Source organism: Budorcas taxicolor, chromosome 11 (assembly GCF_023091745.1).
Source record: "Budorcas taxicolor isolate Tak-1 chromosome 11, Takin1.1, whole genome shotgun sequence".
NCBI classification, from domain to species: domain Eukaryota; kingdom Metazoa; phylum Chordata; class Mammalia; order Artiodactyla; family Bovidae; genus Budorcas; species Budorcas taxicolor.
Window position 1 is genome coordinate 163779575 of NC_068920.1, and position 13583 is coordinate 163793157.

Sequence of the window (13583 nt, forward strand, 5' to 3'; positions counted from 1 at the left end):
GCTGCAGCCCGCGTCAGGCCAGGAGACAATGCTGAATCACCAGCCGCCCCTGCCCGTGGCCTGTGCTCCTGGGGGCCCACCTTCTGGAAAAGCGCCTTCCTTCCCCGGAGTGGCCTCGCCAGCCCAGGGAGGCGCGGGCCCAGCCCCGCCCCGACGGCAGCACGGAAAGCCCAGCCCTCCTCGCGCCCAGCCTTGGGGAGGAAGCCGCAGGCGCGCCACCATGGGAACGTGGGTGAAGCACTGCTGACCCTCCGGCGGGGGGAGCGCGCGCCCCCCAGCCCCGCGCAGACGGCTGAGGCGGGCTCCCTCCCCGGCCCCCTCCCCTCCCGTCCCCCCGCCGGCCCCTTACTCTGCCAGCTCCTCCAGGCTGCGGTACACGTCCTCGTCATTCTCCGCGGTCTCCTCCGAGGGGAAGGGCCTGCGGAGACAGACAGGGGGCGGTGAGCGGGTCATGGAAGGAAACAGGTGCGTGTGACACGGTGTGTGAGACAGGGACCCCCCAAGCGGAGGTGCCAAGCGGGAGGACCCCAGGCCCAGCCCGGCCCCAGGCACCGTGGAGCTCGGTCCTTCCGTCCAGGCCCCAGAGCGCCTGCTGGCGAACGAGGGAACTAGGTCAGGGGCGCAGGAAGCTTCCATCCGAGTCACAGTCCTGCCTTCACACGTCAGGGTGCCCCCCTGCATGCCTCGTGGTGGAGTGTGAGAGCCTGTCTTTAGGGGATGGGGGTCAGGGTGCAAACCCAGACTTTTCTGGACTTGAGACCCTTTATTTCTTCCCTGAAGACCTCCCAGCTCTGTATTTGGGGGATGTCCAGGGTCCTTGCAAACTCTGTGACCCTACAATGCACCTGGGAGGATTGGGAGACGGGGCCAGGCGTCAGAAAGCTTCCTAGCGTGGCGGGGCGGCCAGGGTCCTCATCAGCAGAGAGGGGGCCCCCTGGGCCATTTGGAATCTGTGGGAGGAGAACTCCCAGGGAGGAAAAGGGGGTTCACAGGGAAAGCGGGGGCTCAGGCACACCTGTCACCATCGCAGAATGAACCTGGGCCTGACTCCCAGGAAAGGGGCAGAGCCAGCCCCGTGGCCCAGGGCCTGAGACGGGGGTGACGCGCAGCCCTGGGCCCGGCCGGGCTCACGGGAAGGGACACAGGCGCCGCACCACCTGCAGGATGTCCTCTCGGGGAGGCTGGGTGAACCCCGTCTCTGTCACCCCCCTACCGCCATCCAGAGACTGATAGGAGGCGACCCCAGCTCCCAAACTGGAGGAAACGAGACAGGTCTGCAAACGGGACAGCGTGATCCGGGTGAAGAACCAACGGATGGAGGTGGGGGCCACACCCACACCCGGCCCCCCACGAATCCCCCAGCACAGGGAGCCACTGAGCCGAGAGCTGGAGACCTGGGTTCCGCCCAGCTCCGTCACAGACCTGCACAGCGCCGCGTCTGAGGCCCCGAGGCAGACCTGCCAGGCCAGGGGTCCCCATCGCCTGCGGCCTCCTGGCAACAGCCTGTGACGGGCCCAGCCCGCCCTCTCTGTACATGGGCTCCCCTCCGCCCTCCCATCACCATGACAACAGCACCCCCCACCGGGCATCACGTGCCAAGAAGGAAGGAGGACAGATGTGTGTCTTCAGGTCATGGGGAGAGGCGCAGGCCATCAGACGCCTGTGCCCCCAGCAGGACCAGGACCCTCACTGACCCAGCCAGGCTTCCAGCCAGGAAATCCCTCCACAACACAGCGGAACTGGAAGCTGATCCAGACCCCACGGGGTGCCGGAACCGAGCTCTGGTTTCCTAACTGACCCCCGACGGCCGACGGTTCTGGCCCCCACCCTACTGATCACAGAAAATTCCAGGCCAGGCTGAGATGTGGCTGCAGGACCCAGAGATGGAGCTCCAGCCCACCCCCACCAGCAGGACACCCTGCTGCCATGACCAGCCTTGCACGGACCCTGTCAGCTGGGTGCACTCCACTCTCTGGCAGAAGAGCTCGTCTGCTCACCCCTGGGGGTGGCTGGCGAGGACGCTTCCCGGAGCAGGGGAATGTCAGGGTCAGGGGCCCAAGCTGGACGAGGCAAAGTGGGCAGGGCCGTGTCTTTCCACTACACCGGGGCTGTGCTCACAACCCAAGTAACTTTACTCCACGAGCTCCACGTGGATTTTCTAACAGTGGGGACGCAGCTGTGCTCTGCACCGTGAAGCTTTCCACTTTCCAGCTCAGGGAGGCAGCAAACCCACGGCGCACAGGTCACCTCTCACCCTGAGGGTGCCCAGACAGACATCACTAATCGACCGCCACACTCCTGTGCTATGCTCTCTTAACACAGGGCTCTACTCTCAAGCAGATGAGACGTTCAGGTGAAACCCACCTGCCCTGCCAGGTAAGCTGAGACACAGGCAGGTTAGGAGAGGAAAAGCATTTTTTTTATTTTTCATTTTTCACTAAAAAAAAAAAAAATTGCTCTTGGCCATGCTCCACGGAGTGTGGGACCTTAGCTCAGGCCACTGCGGTCAAAGTGTCGAGTGCTAAGCACTGGATTGCCGCAGAAATCTCTTGGACAGGAAAGGATTTGGAGTAAGGCACACCCAGGAGACCGGAACCCTAGGCCCACCGCCGGCTTGCTGTGTGACCTTGGACCAGCTACCTACCCTCTCTGGGTCTCAGTTCTCTTCCCCTGGAACGTGGAGGCAGAAGTAACCCCTTTACGGACCTGTACACACTGCTGTATTTAAAACGGTTGACCAACAAGGACCTATTTTATAGCGCAGGAACCCTGCTCAATGTTATGCGGCAGCCTGGATGGGAGGGGGCTTTGGGGGAGAATGGTTACATGTGTATGTCTGGCTGAGTCCCTTCGCTGCTCACCTGGAACTGTCAGAACACTGCTAGTCCGCTATACCTACTCCAGTACAAAATAAAAAGTTTTTCAAAGAAATAACCCCTTATTGCATTGTCCTGAAGGCTGGCTGTAAGATGGGGGCCTGTTCTGCACTTAGTAGGGCCCCAACACTGGCAGCTGCTATCCCTTATTTCTGCTCACCCTCATCCTCTCAGCCAGGCCAGTTAATGCCACCCCAGAAAAGTAACTTCTGACGCCTCCTTAAGGCTTAGGAGCCCCAGAATATTTAAGCATCTTGTTTCCTTCCAGACAAACGGGAAGTCAGTGCTCACTAAAAGAAGATAGAGGAGTAATTTCAAAACGTTTAGTCTCAAAAAAAAAATCCATCGTGAGTGTGTGATTTTCTTGTAAGTTCTCTTCTGCATGCCTCTGTCGCTGTCCAGGTTTACACTCCTTTTCATCTCCTTCGTCTGTCTCACACAGCAGAGATGAAACAAGAACGTTAAAGGCAAACGAACTACCCTGCTGTCTGCAAAACGCTTCCTGCTTCTGTTCCAGCACCCCTGTTGGGGGCCGCAAACCCCCTTGAGAATGAGGCTGCAAATCCAATGAATTTCTGCCGCAGCCAAACAAAGCCAGGCTGCAGCCAGGGTGGGGCAGAGAGAACGGGGTGGGCAGCCCACCGGGGAAGACGTGGGGCCACGCACCTGGCCACTGAGGCCAGCCCCGGGATGGGACAGGAAGGTAGGGGTAGGGGACGCCTTGCCGACCCCCTGGCCTTCAACCCCACTCTCCCCACTGCCCCCACGTGCTCACTTCCTCCAGCCTCTGATGCCAGCCCCGACTACCCCATTCACCCAGGTCCTGGTAGCGTGTACCTCGGGTGAGCAAACTTGACTGCTGTCTCAGCCTGGGCCCACTTCTGCCTAGCACAGCGCCTGACACTATAGTGGCACGGATGATAGATGGATAAATGGGCGAATGAAAAGACAAATGGATGGATGGATGGACAGATGGATGTGTGGGTGGATGTCTAGAACAAGTGGGTGGGAGGGGATGGCAGTGGTTGATGGATAGATGAATGAGCTGAGTAAGCAGGGGGGTAAGGGCGGAAGGATGGATGGGTGGGCAGAGGGGCAGATGTCAGACATCATCAAGCTAGGGTTCTCCAGTCAGGGCTATGGTTTTCCGGTGGTCATGTATGGATGTGAGAATTGGACCATAAAGAAAGCTGAGCGCTGAAGAATGGATGCTTTTGAAGTGTGGTGCTGGAGAAGACTCCTGAGAGTCCCTTCGACTGCAAGGAGATCCAACCAGCCCATCCTAAAGGAGATCAGTCCTGAATATTCATTGGAAGGACCGATACTGAAGCTGAAACTCCAATACTTTGGCCACCTGATGCGAAGAGCTGAGTCACTGGAAAACAGACTGATGCTGGGAAAGACTGAAGGCAGGAGGAGAAGGGGGTGACAGAGGATGAGAAGGCTGGACGGCATCACCGACTCTAGGGACGTGAGTTTGAGCAAGCTCTGGGAGTTGGTGATGGATAGGGAGGCCTGGCGTGCTGCGGTTCATGGGATCGCAAAGAGTCAGACACGACTGAGCGACTGAACTGAACTGACTCTCAAGCTGCCCTTCCCCCCCAGAAAACAGCAAATGGCAGCCCTGAACTAGAGGCTAGGGAGCATCTTCAAGAAGCGCTTCTGAGAAGCCGGGCAGAGCTGCCTCAGTCAGCCCTGAGCTGTGACTTTTCAGCGCTGACCCCGACTCCACACCCGGGGCCACATCTGCACAGAGGGCGTCTCTGGGGCCACATTCCAGCCGGAACGTCAAGCCTGCGAGGGGCTGGGGCAGGGCTGACCCTGGGGTCACCTGCAAGAAGCCCCACCTGCTGTCTCAGAGCCCCCGCCCGGCCCGCTCCTCTGGGCCAGACAGCCAGACGCTCATGGCGTGCTCATTTGTTCTTGAAAAGGAGGGGGTGAGAAGCAGGAATGGCAGAAGCACACAGACATGGCCGGCCACACAGTGTGGTCATCCGGGTCGGCGGGGTGGGGGCTGGGTCCTCAGACGCCCTCAGACCTTCCTCGGGACGTGTTTCCTGGTGCCCGGCTCCTGGGCAGCCGAGTCTCCACTCACACCCCCGAGGGGGTTAAGGGGATGCCAAGCCGGAAGCCGGAAAGCTGCCAGGGGCCCAGAAGACCCCTCCAGGCCCGCGTGTCGGGCAGCATCGAGTCTACCCAGCACCCCGCCCTCCCGGGGGAATAAGAGGCTAGGCCACTGCTTCAAGGTCCCCCAAATCACGCCTCCACCCCGAGGCCAAGGTTCACAACCTCGGCTGTGGCCAGCCTGGCCATGGTGGGCAGCCCCACTGCCGGACGCTGACAGATCGCCCACTGGAGGGATAAGGTCCCAAAACAGCATCCTCAGGAGTGTGGGGCACCGGGTCCCCGCTCCGGGTGCGCCACCCCCTCCAGCCTTCATCCGTCGAGCCGTTTCCGGGCACCTGCTCTGAGCCCGGCTTGGGGGCTGCCCTTGTCCCTGCCTCAGGGAGAAGGCGCAGCGTGACCGTGGCTCCAGGACCAGTAAACCAGGCTCTGGTCCTTGCCCGTGGGACTTCCCTGAGAATCTGCTGGAAAACGGGGGCCTCTGGGAAGTGCCCCCGTATGCGGCCGTGTCTGCGGCTGCACGGGGAGGGATGTGCGGTCAGGCTGGGGGCGGACCTGCTGCTCTGGGGTCCCAGCCTGAAGGCGGCGAACACAGGCGCACACCAGCTGGGACCCCAGGGCCACGTGGGGTGCGGACACGGAAGACCTGCGCGGCTGGGACCCTGGGGCCCCGCGGAGTGTGGACTCTGAAGACCCTGTGTGGCTGGGACCCTGGGGCCCCGCGGGGTGTGGACCCGGAAGACCTGTGCAGCGGGCAGCAGGGCTGGGTAACAGGACGACAAACGGCCCAGGAGCCAACAAGAGGCCCTCCAAGCCCAGAGGCCCCCTTGCTGTGTGACCCTGAACAGGGCCCTCTCCCTCTCTGAGCCTCAGTTTTCCCAGCTGTAGAATGGGGTGGTTGTCACTGTCAAGATTAAATGAGACAACACACAGCAGCCCCTCAGCCCCAGCCCTCATGCCCAGTGAGTGACCTGAGTACAATGCCTGTGTCACCTTCCCTCCCCTTCTGGGGGCTCATCCCAGTCAAACTCCAGGGCCCCAGACTCAGGCAGACCGCACCCCCCATCCTAGGCTTCTGTTACAACTGGAAAGCGCGCCTTGCCCGGGAGCCTCCAACCCTGTCCCAGGTCCCCGGGGTCAGCACCACCAGGGGGTCTTCCGTCGCCCCCGCCGAGCTCTGGAGGAAGACGGCCACCTCGACAGGCCAGCGTCCCTATCCAGTAGGTGAGGCTACGCTCCAGGGCGGCGCTGGGCTCCGACTGTCAGCGCCGTTCAGAGAACCTAGCACACGGGGCTTATTTTCCATTTTTCAGGAGAAAGTGATCCGGGCTAAGACGGCTCTTCCCCCTCGGTCCCTTGATTGGCACGTGCAGGTAGGAACGTGGAGACGTGACTCAGAAAAGTGCTCCCTGCAAAGTGACCTCCAAGGTGAGTGTTCACTGGCAGCATCACAGAACGGCACCGTCCACAGACGCCCCTGGTCCTCCCAGGCCGGCTGGGGGCGTGCAAGAGAGGGGCTGGGGCCCCGGCTTCTCAGCACACGGCCTGAGGCCTGGGGGTGCCCGGGTGTCCTGCAGGGCTGACCGTTGCACAGCTTGCCCCGGACGAGGGAGTCTCTGAGGATGCGGGGATTCCAGGGCTAAAACCGGAATGAGCCGGCTGCCCGCTCCTGCCCGTGTGGACAGCGCTGCCTGTTTCCAGCACTGGCATCACCTCGGAGCCCTTGGAGCTCACCCCACGGCCCAGGCAGGTGGCGGGGGAGCAGAGGGCTGGGGGAGGGAACTCATGGCCACAGGGCACTGGGCCACACCCCCCGTGGCAGCCATTCGCCGAGGAAACAGCATCAGACAGACTTTAAAGGCACATCAAACTGCAGCCGGAAGGCCCTGACAGGCCCGTTTAATTATTCAAAGAGTCACCTGGGTGCTGCCTGCTAATTGGCTGGGAGGTCTTGAAGCACCAGGATTCTTATTAAAAAACAGCTCTCCGGCTAAACAGCCCGGCTGTCCAAACAAGCACAAAATCCGGCTTCTCCCCCCGGCCAGCCAGGCACCCACACCAACAGGCCCTGGCACCGGGGCTGCATGAGGCCCTCCCCACCCACACCCACTGCCAAGGCCACCTGGGGCTGCCAGGCTGGGGGCCATGAAGGCCCAGAAGCGGGAGGAGGAAGGGGGATGGGGGAGGCTTCCGGTGGGGAGCTGACCCAGGGAGCAGAGCCTACCCTGGGTTCAGAGTCCGGCCTCGCATCAGACAGACAGGGGCTAGAATCGGCTGCACCTTAAGCTTCCAGGCCCGAGTTTGCCCAGGGACCTCAGTGAACATGCCTGTAAAATGGGGGTGCACCGCCTGCCTCACACACAGAGACACGCAGTCTGGATGTGCCCCCACAGGGCCTGGCACACAAGGAAGAGGAACCGGGGGTGATGGTGCATGTGGTCAAGATTCAGGGGCCGGAGGAGGCACCCCACACAGCGCGGCAGACCACTCATGCCGTGCACACTCGGGGGCGGAGGCTCGGGGCAGCTGGGCAGAGCTGGGAGTAGCCGAAGGGTCACTGGGGCAGGACCAGAGCAGGGCAAGGGGACACAGTGACCGATGGGCCGGCCCAGGGGCCATGACCAGGACCTTAAGCCAAAGTGACCTCAGTGGAGGCAGGTCCAGCAAAGGTGCGGGTTGGGGAGGAGGTGCAGCCGGCTCCAGGCGACCAGCAGAGACCCAAGGGCACCTCCGGATCCCGGTCAGGCTGTTCTGGCCCTTGTTTCCAGAACCCTAGCAAGGCAGAGGAGGCTGACCTCGCGGCAGGACGGCACAGTGGTCCATAGCCCACTGTCTGGGGCCAGGGGTGGGGAGGGGCTTGGGGCTGCTGCTGAGAAGGAGGACGCAGTTTCTCAGCAGCCGTGAGGCTGAACAGAGGTCTGACTTTCTGGCCTGCTTCTCAGAATGGCAGTCTTTGGCAGCAGAAAGGCCGGAGGGTCCGAGGGCCGACTCCCCCTGCAAGCAGAGCCCAGCCCCTGCGGCCACTTGGCTGTTTTCCTTTCATGACCTCTTGACTTCTTCCAAGAGGATACCTGCTTGGCCTAGGCAGGAAATCCTGGCGACCTGCCAGGGCCCTACCTGGATGGAATGCCCTGAAAACGCCCATCAGGGAACGGGAGGCCACAGGGCCAGCAGGGGAGGGTTCTCAGAGCCACATCCCGCATGGCCCGCCCCCAGACAGCCTGCGGCCCAAGGCCTCGGGCAGCCCTGTTCTCACCAGCAGAATCTGCACAGAAAGCTCTCACACTGGTCACTCAGGGAGCCCCCTCGGCTGGGGGACCGCACCCAGGCACAGCCTCGCTGGGCAGGGAGAGGTGGTGGGGTTCAGAGACAGGAGCTGTGGCTCAGGGGTGGATGAACAGGCCCGGCTCCGAGGAGGAAGCAGTCCGGGCCAGTGGTCCTACCCAAGACCCCTGAGCCCCCCACCCTGCCCACTGCTCCCCACAGGACCTTCCTCCCCGCCCCGCCCCTCTCGAGCGCACAGGGACACCCAGCCCCCTCCCTGCCTCCCTAGAGTATCTGCCGGGGCCTCCACCACCCAGACCCGTCCATCCTGGCTCTGCTCACTCTTCCCGGTCAGCCGCTTCAAATGCCTCCTCCTCGTGAAGGGGCGCGGGCCTCTGCCTGCGAGGGCCTCCATCCCTGCCCTGTTCGCCCACCTGCAGGACTGTTCCCCTGGAGCCCAGCCTCGAGAGGGTGGCACACAGTAGGTGTGCACGCCCAGGCCACTCTGGGCTCCCATGGGAACAACAGCAGGACCGCTGCCCACCTCACCCTGGGCAAGGGGCCCTGGGGGTCCAGCTTGGCCACTTGGAAGCACAGAGCTGGACTGTAGCCCTTCTGCACGGCGCCAGCGCTGGGTCTGGAGGTGGCCCCGGGCAGGGAGGACTGGGCTCGGGCCAGCCGTCCAGCCCTGCGGTTGGTTGTTCACCTAGGAGTCGGCAGGGCTGAGGGCCGGGCCAAGCCTCAGGGCCGGGCTCCAGCCCTCGGCTTTCATCGGAATCACCGGGGCCTCAGGGCTGCGCTCCTGGACACCACCCCACGCAAACGCCACTCCCAGACCGCTGCTCAGAATCCTGAGCTGGAGAGACAGGTGGGGCCTGTGAGTGCTCAACAGCAGCGCCCCCAGCCTCCCGCAGCCACCAACCCCGCCTGGGGCAGGGCCGACGGCAGGACGGCGCCGCGAGCAGCCCGCATCATGGCGTGGAGGCCAGACTTCCAGGGCTAGGCCGGGGACAGGCCGGCCGGCCTCAGTCTCCCTGCCGGTGACCTCACTGCGAAAACGGAGCCCCAGCTGCCCCCAGGGTCAGCAGTGAGGCCTGAGGCTGGTCCCCAGCCCCTAGAGGCCAGCTCTGCTGGGAACTGAAGATGGAAGGGCCTGGAGACACACCGGGCCCAGGCCCCAGAACCCTGACCCCCAGCTGACTCCTGCGGGAGGAACGGAGGGTGGGGTCCCAGTTTTACCCCAACAGCAAGAGACCCTGGGCCAGAGAGGCCCTCTCGAGGCCTCAGTCTCCTCTCAATGTGGGGCTGAATCCCTATTTCCGGGGTTCAGGTGAGCTGACCCGTGGGGGTGGGGCTGAATCCCGATTCTCGGGGTCCAGGTGAGCACTCAGTGAGATGAGCCCTGGGGAGGGCTTGGCCCCACGCATGTCGCTGTTGCCAGGATGGCGGGGGCGGGGCAGGAAGAGGGGCAGCTCCAGAAAAGCCACAGTGCAGCACGGAACTGCACGCCGTGCTGACTGCACGGCGGCCGTGAGGCCAGGGGCGCCCAGGAGTCAGCCCACAGCTGGCGACGCTGCCTTCAGGGTCTGCCACTGCAGAGACTGAACGAAGGTACACGCGAAAGACAGTAAAACCAAGAGCCTCCTGATGAAGGTGAAAGAGGAGAGAGAAAAAGCTGGCTTAAAACTCAACATCCAGAAAACGAAGATCATGGCAGCCGGTCCCATCATTTCATGGCAGATAGATGGGGAAACAGTGGCAGACTTTATTTTCTTGGGCTCCAAAATCACTGCAGATGGTGACATGAATTAAAAAACACTTGCTCCTTGGAAGAAAAGCTATTACAAACCTAGACAGCGTATTAAAAAGCAGAGACATCACTTTACCGATAAAGGTCCGTCCAGTCCAAGCTATGGGTTTTCCAGTGGTCATGTATGGATGTGAGAGTTGGACTGTGAAGAAAGCTGAGCGCCAAAGAACTGATGCTTTTGAACTGTGGTGTTGGAGAAGACTCTTGAGAGTGCCTTGGACTGCAAGGAGATCCAACCAGTCCATTCTGAAGGAGATCAGTCCTGAATATTCATTGGAAGGACTGATGCTGAAGCTGAAGCTCCAATACTTTGGCCATGTGATGTGAAGAGCTGACTCATTTGAAAAGACCCTGATGCTGGGAGAGATTGAAGGCAGGAGAAGGGGACGACAGAGGATGAGATGGCTGGATGGCATCACTGACTCAATGGACATGAGTTTGTGCAAACTCCGGGAGTTGGTGATGGACAGGGAGGCCTGGGGTGCTGCAGTCCATGGGGTCACAAAGAGTCCGACGTGACTGAGCGACTGAACAACAACAAGTTTACAAGACCCAGGAGAAGGAAGATGGGAAGTGGAGGCAGTGGCTTCCTCCTGCCAGGACCACGGGGGCAGGATGGAGGAGAACAGCGAGTGGTCACAGGCTTCCTTGCACTCCACGAGCTAGAAGGGTCTAGCTTGGGCGCCAAATATCAAGCTTGTGAGAATTAAAGACAATTTAAAGCTAAGTGAGTGAATCCATAAAAATAAAAGACCAACAGGGCATAAGTGAGGAACGATAAGGGAAGCCAGATGGTTAATTTCAAGAGTCCTCTCTCTCCCATCAAAATACTGCTACAAGTTGCCTGAAAACACACGGCAAGGGTGGTGGGCACCCCGGACCCATGCATGGAGCCAGAGGTGAGGTAGACAGGCAGGCGGCGGGCAGGCCTGGGCCGCACAGGCTCACGGGCCAAAGGCTGGACAGGGTGGCGGGCCCTCGGAGGCAGCCTGGCGGGGCAGTATGTTGGTTCCCTCCGCCTCTCCCTCAGCACCTGACCTCAGGCCAGCGCTTCAGCCTCTCAGCCTCAGTCTCCCCATCTCTAAAATGGGACACAGCAGCACCCACTCAGCAGTGTCACACTGGGGGGCAGGGTGAACTCTGGTGGCCGGACATCCTGGCTTCACCGACAGGGCAGAGGCTGCAGGAGCCCGTGGGTTACCTGCTGGGTCTCCTTCCCCGGCCACAGCTGCCCCTCTGCTCCAGCCGGACTCCATCCATCAGCCTGGCTCTGGGGCAAGTGGCACGGAGGGGGGCACCGCCCACCCGCACATTCCCTGCGGCAGCTCAGCGAGCCTCAGGGGCTGCTCGCTGGCACTGACCATCCTGGCCCGTGCTGACCACGGCAGCAGCTGGCACAGCGGAGGGACTCGACAGAAGAGCCCCACGGTGAGAAGGACGGCCCGGTGCCCCGAGGGGGGCTGTCCCTGTGTTACCAAAGCCCTTCTTCAGATGTAGCTTCCCTGGGGGCTCAGTGGGTAAAGAATCCGCCTGCAGTGCAGGAGGCCCTGGTTCGATTCCTGGGTCGGGAAGAGCCGCTGGAGAAGGGATAGGCCACCGACTACAGTGTTCCTGGGCTTCCCTTGTGGCTCAGCTGGCAAAGAATCTGCCTGCAATGTGGGAGACCTGGGTTCGATCCCTGGGTTGGGAGGATCGCCTGGAGAAGGGAAAGGCCACCCACTCCAGTATTCTGGCCTGGAGAACTCCATGGACAGTCCACGAGGCCGCAGAGTCGGACCCGACTGAGCAGCTTGCACTTTCACTCTTCCGATGATGAGATGAACGGGCCTCAGACTTGTCCAGGTGCCGCCTTCACGCTCCATAACTGGAGGTACCCAAAGCCCCAGAAAACCTTTTGTTGATGATGCTGTATCTCAAGGCAGCGTCTCTGATTGGTTGGCCTGGGCAGCCCCCCTGCTGTGGAGGGGGAGACTCGGGCTGTTCCCTCCCACGGCCACAGCTGGGAGCAGAGAGCAGGACTGGCCTGGCCCCAGAGCTGGGCGGGGGGTCACATCCCCCACACCACCAGCCACACTGGGACCGTTCCAGGGCATTTTTCAATACACTCACATGTCTTCCGCACACGGATAAATCCCAGTACAAAACATGACATGCTCTCCTTCCCTGTCTCTGAAAACGAGCCGATAGCGTTACACGGCTGCCCGATAAATGTTTCATGGAGGCACTTGCTGAGAAGGCAGCCTTTGATTGTTTTCCTTGTTACACAGTGAAGCGATCTTCGCTCCCTCGAGGGGAGGACAGGCCTGAGGGTGGGGGGAGCTGGGGCTCCAGGGCACGTGGACGTTTTTACAGCCCCACCACTGAACGCAGTTGGGGACATGGAACCCACCAGTGAGGATGCCCCTGTCCACCTACCACCCCTGATAACCGGGGGGCAGGTCCCTGAACCCCAAGCTCCCTGCCAGCCACTGGCCTCCGCCTCGGCCTTCAGGCCTTGACCCGCAGGGGCTGTGTCAGGGTGGGGTGGGGTGTGGCCCGCCTTTAGGAGGGGCAGCTTTGCGCCCCCACACAGAGGGGGCCCGCGTATCTCAGAGCTCACTCCTCGGCAAAACCCACACCCTGGGCTTGAAACAACAGGCATTCATTCTCCCGGGGCGGGAGGCCAGAAATCCTATATCAAGATGCAGGCAGGGCCAGCGAGGTCTTAGAGGAGGAGCGCCCCGGACTCACTCAGCTCCTGGTGGACCAGGCAGCGCCGCGCTGCACGGCGTCAGGCTAGTCTCTGCCTCACCTCCCCGTCCCTGCCTCACCTCCCCGTCCCTGCCCCGTCCCCCCTCCCTCCCCTGTCCCCCATCCCACCCCATCCCTGCGGCCCCCCACCCGGTCCCCACGTCCTCTGACCCCTGAGGGGGTGAGACAGGCCAGACAGAGCCCCGCCCCCGCCTGCTCCCTTGCAGGGTGGGGCAGGGCGGGGCGGGGGGCAACCTCACAACGTGCAGCCCCTCTGAGGCACAAGGCGCCCCTCACCCACCCGGTGACAGCCGGTCACCAGCCTCAGATGCCACTTCAGCCCTGAGAGCCTTGAAACAAAACTGACCAGGCCTGACGGTGCCTCCTCCCCCGCCCTCACCTCACCTCCTCCAAGGCCTTCCAGACAGGAGCGCCCTCCCTGCCACTCCTCCCTTCTAGAACCTTCTGTGGATCTCCTCCCCCAGGAACGGTGGGGAACCCTACAGGCACCACTGCCCCGGGAGGTGGGATCCCACATTCCGGTGTGACATGCTCGGGAACGAGGTTCAGGGCGGTGGGGAGGGAAGCGGGGTGACTGCAAACACCAAGCCACAGAGACACACCCCAAAGGGACGGGACGGGTGTCCTGCGAACGTCACTGCAATCCAGTAAGAAGCCAGAGAGCAGGAGGCCGGGCCGGCTGAGGACCAGGGAGCCAAAGACGGAGGCTGGTCCCGGCTCACAGGAGCGCTCGGGTCCCCTGAGGACCCAGAGCCGAG

General features: G+C 61.9%; 1 protein-coding gene across 1 annotated transcript in view; it reads right to left on the reverse strand.

Moving 5' to 3' along the window:
* Window positions 1-13583, reverse strand: part of VAV2 (vav guanine nucleotide exchange factor 2) — a 175349-nt gene that overhangs the window by 57645 nt on the left and 104121 nt on the right. Inside the window, exon 4 of the mRNA XM_052648088.1 lies at window positions 350-418. Within this exon, the coding sequence (XP_052504048.1) occupies window positions 350-418 (69 nt within the window). The remainder of the gene's footprint in view (window positions 1-349; window positions 419-13583) is intronic.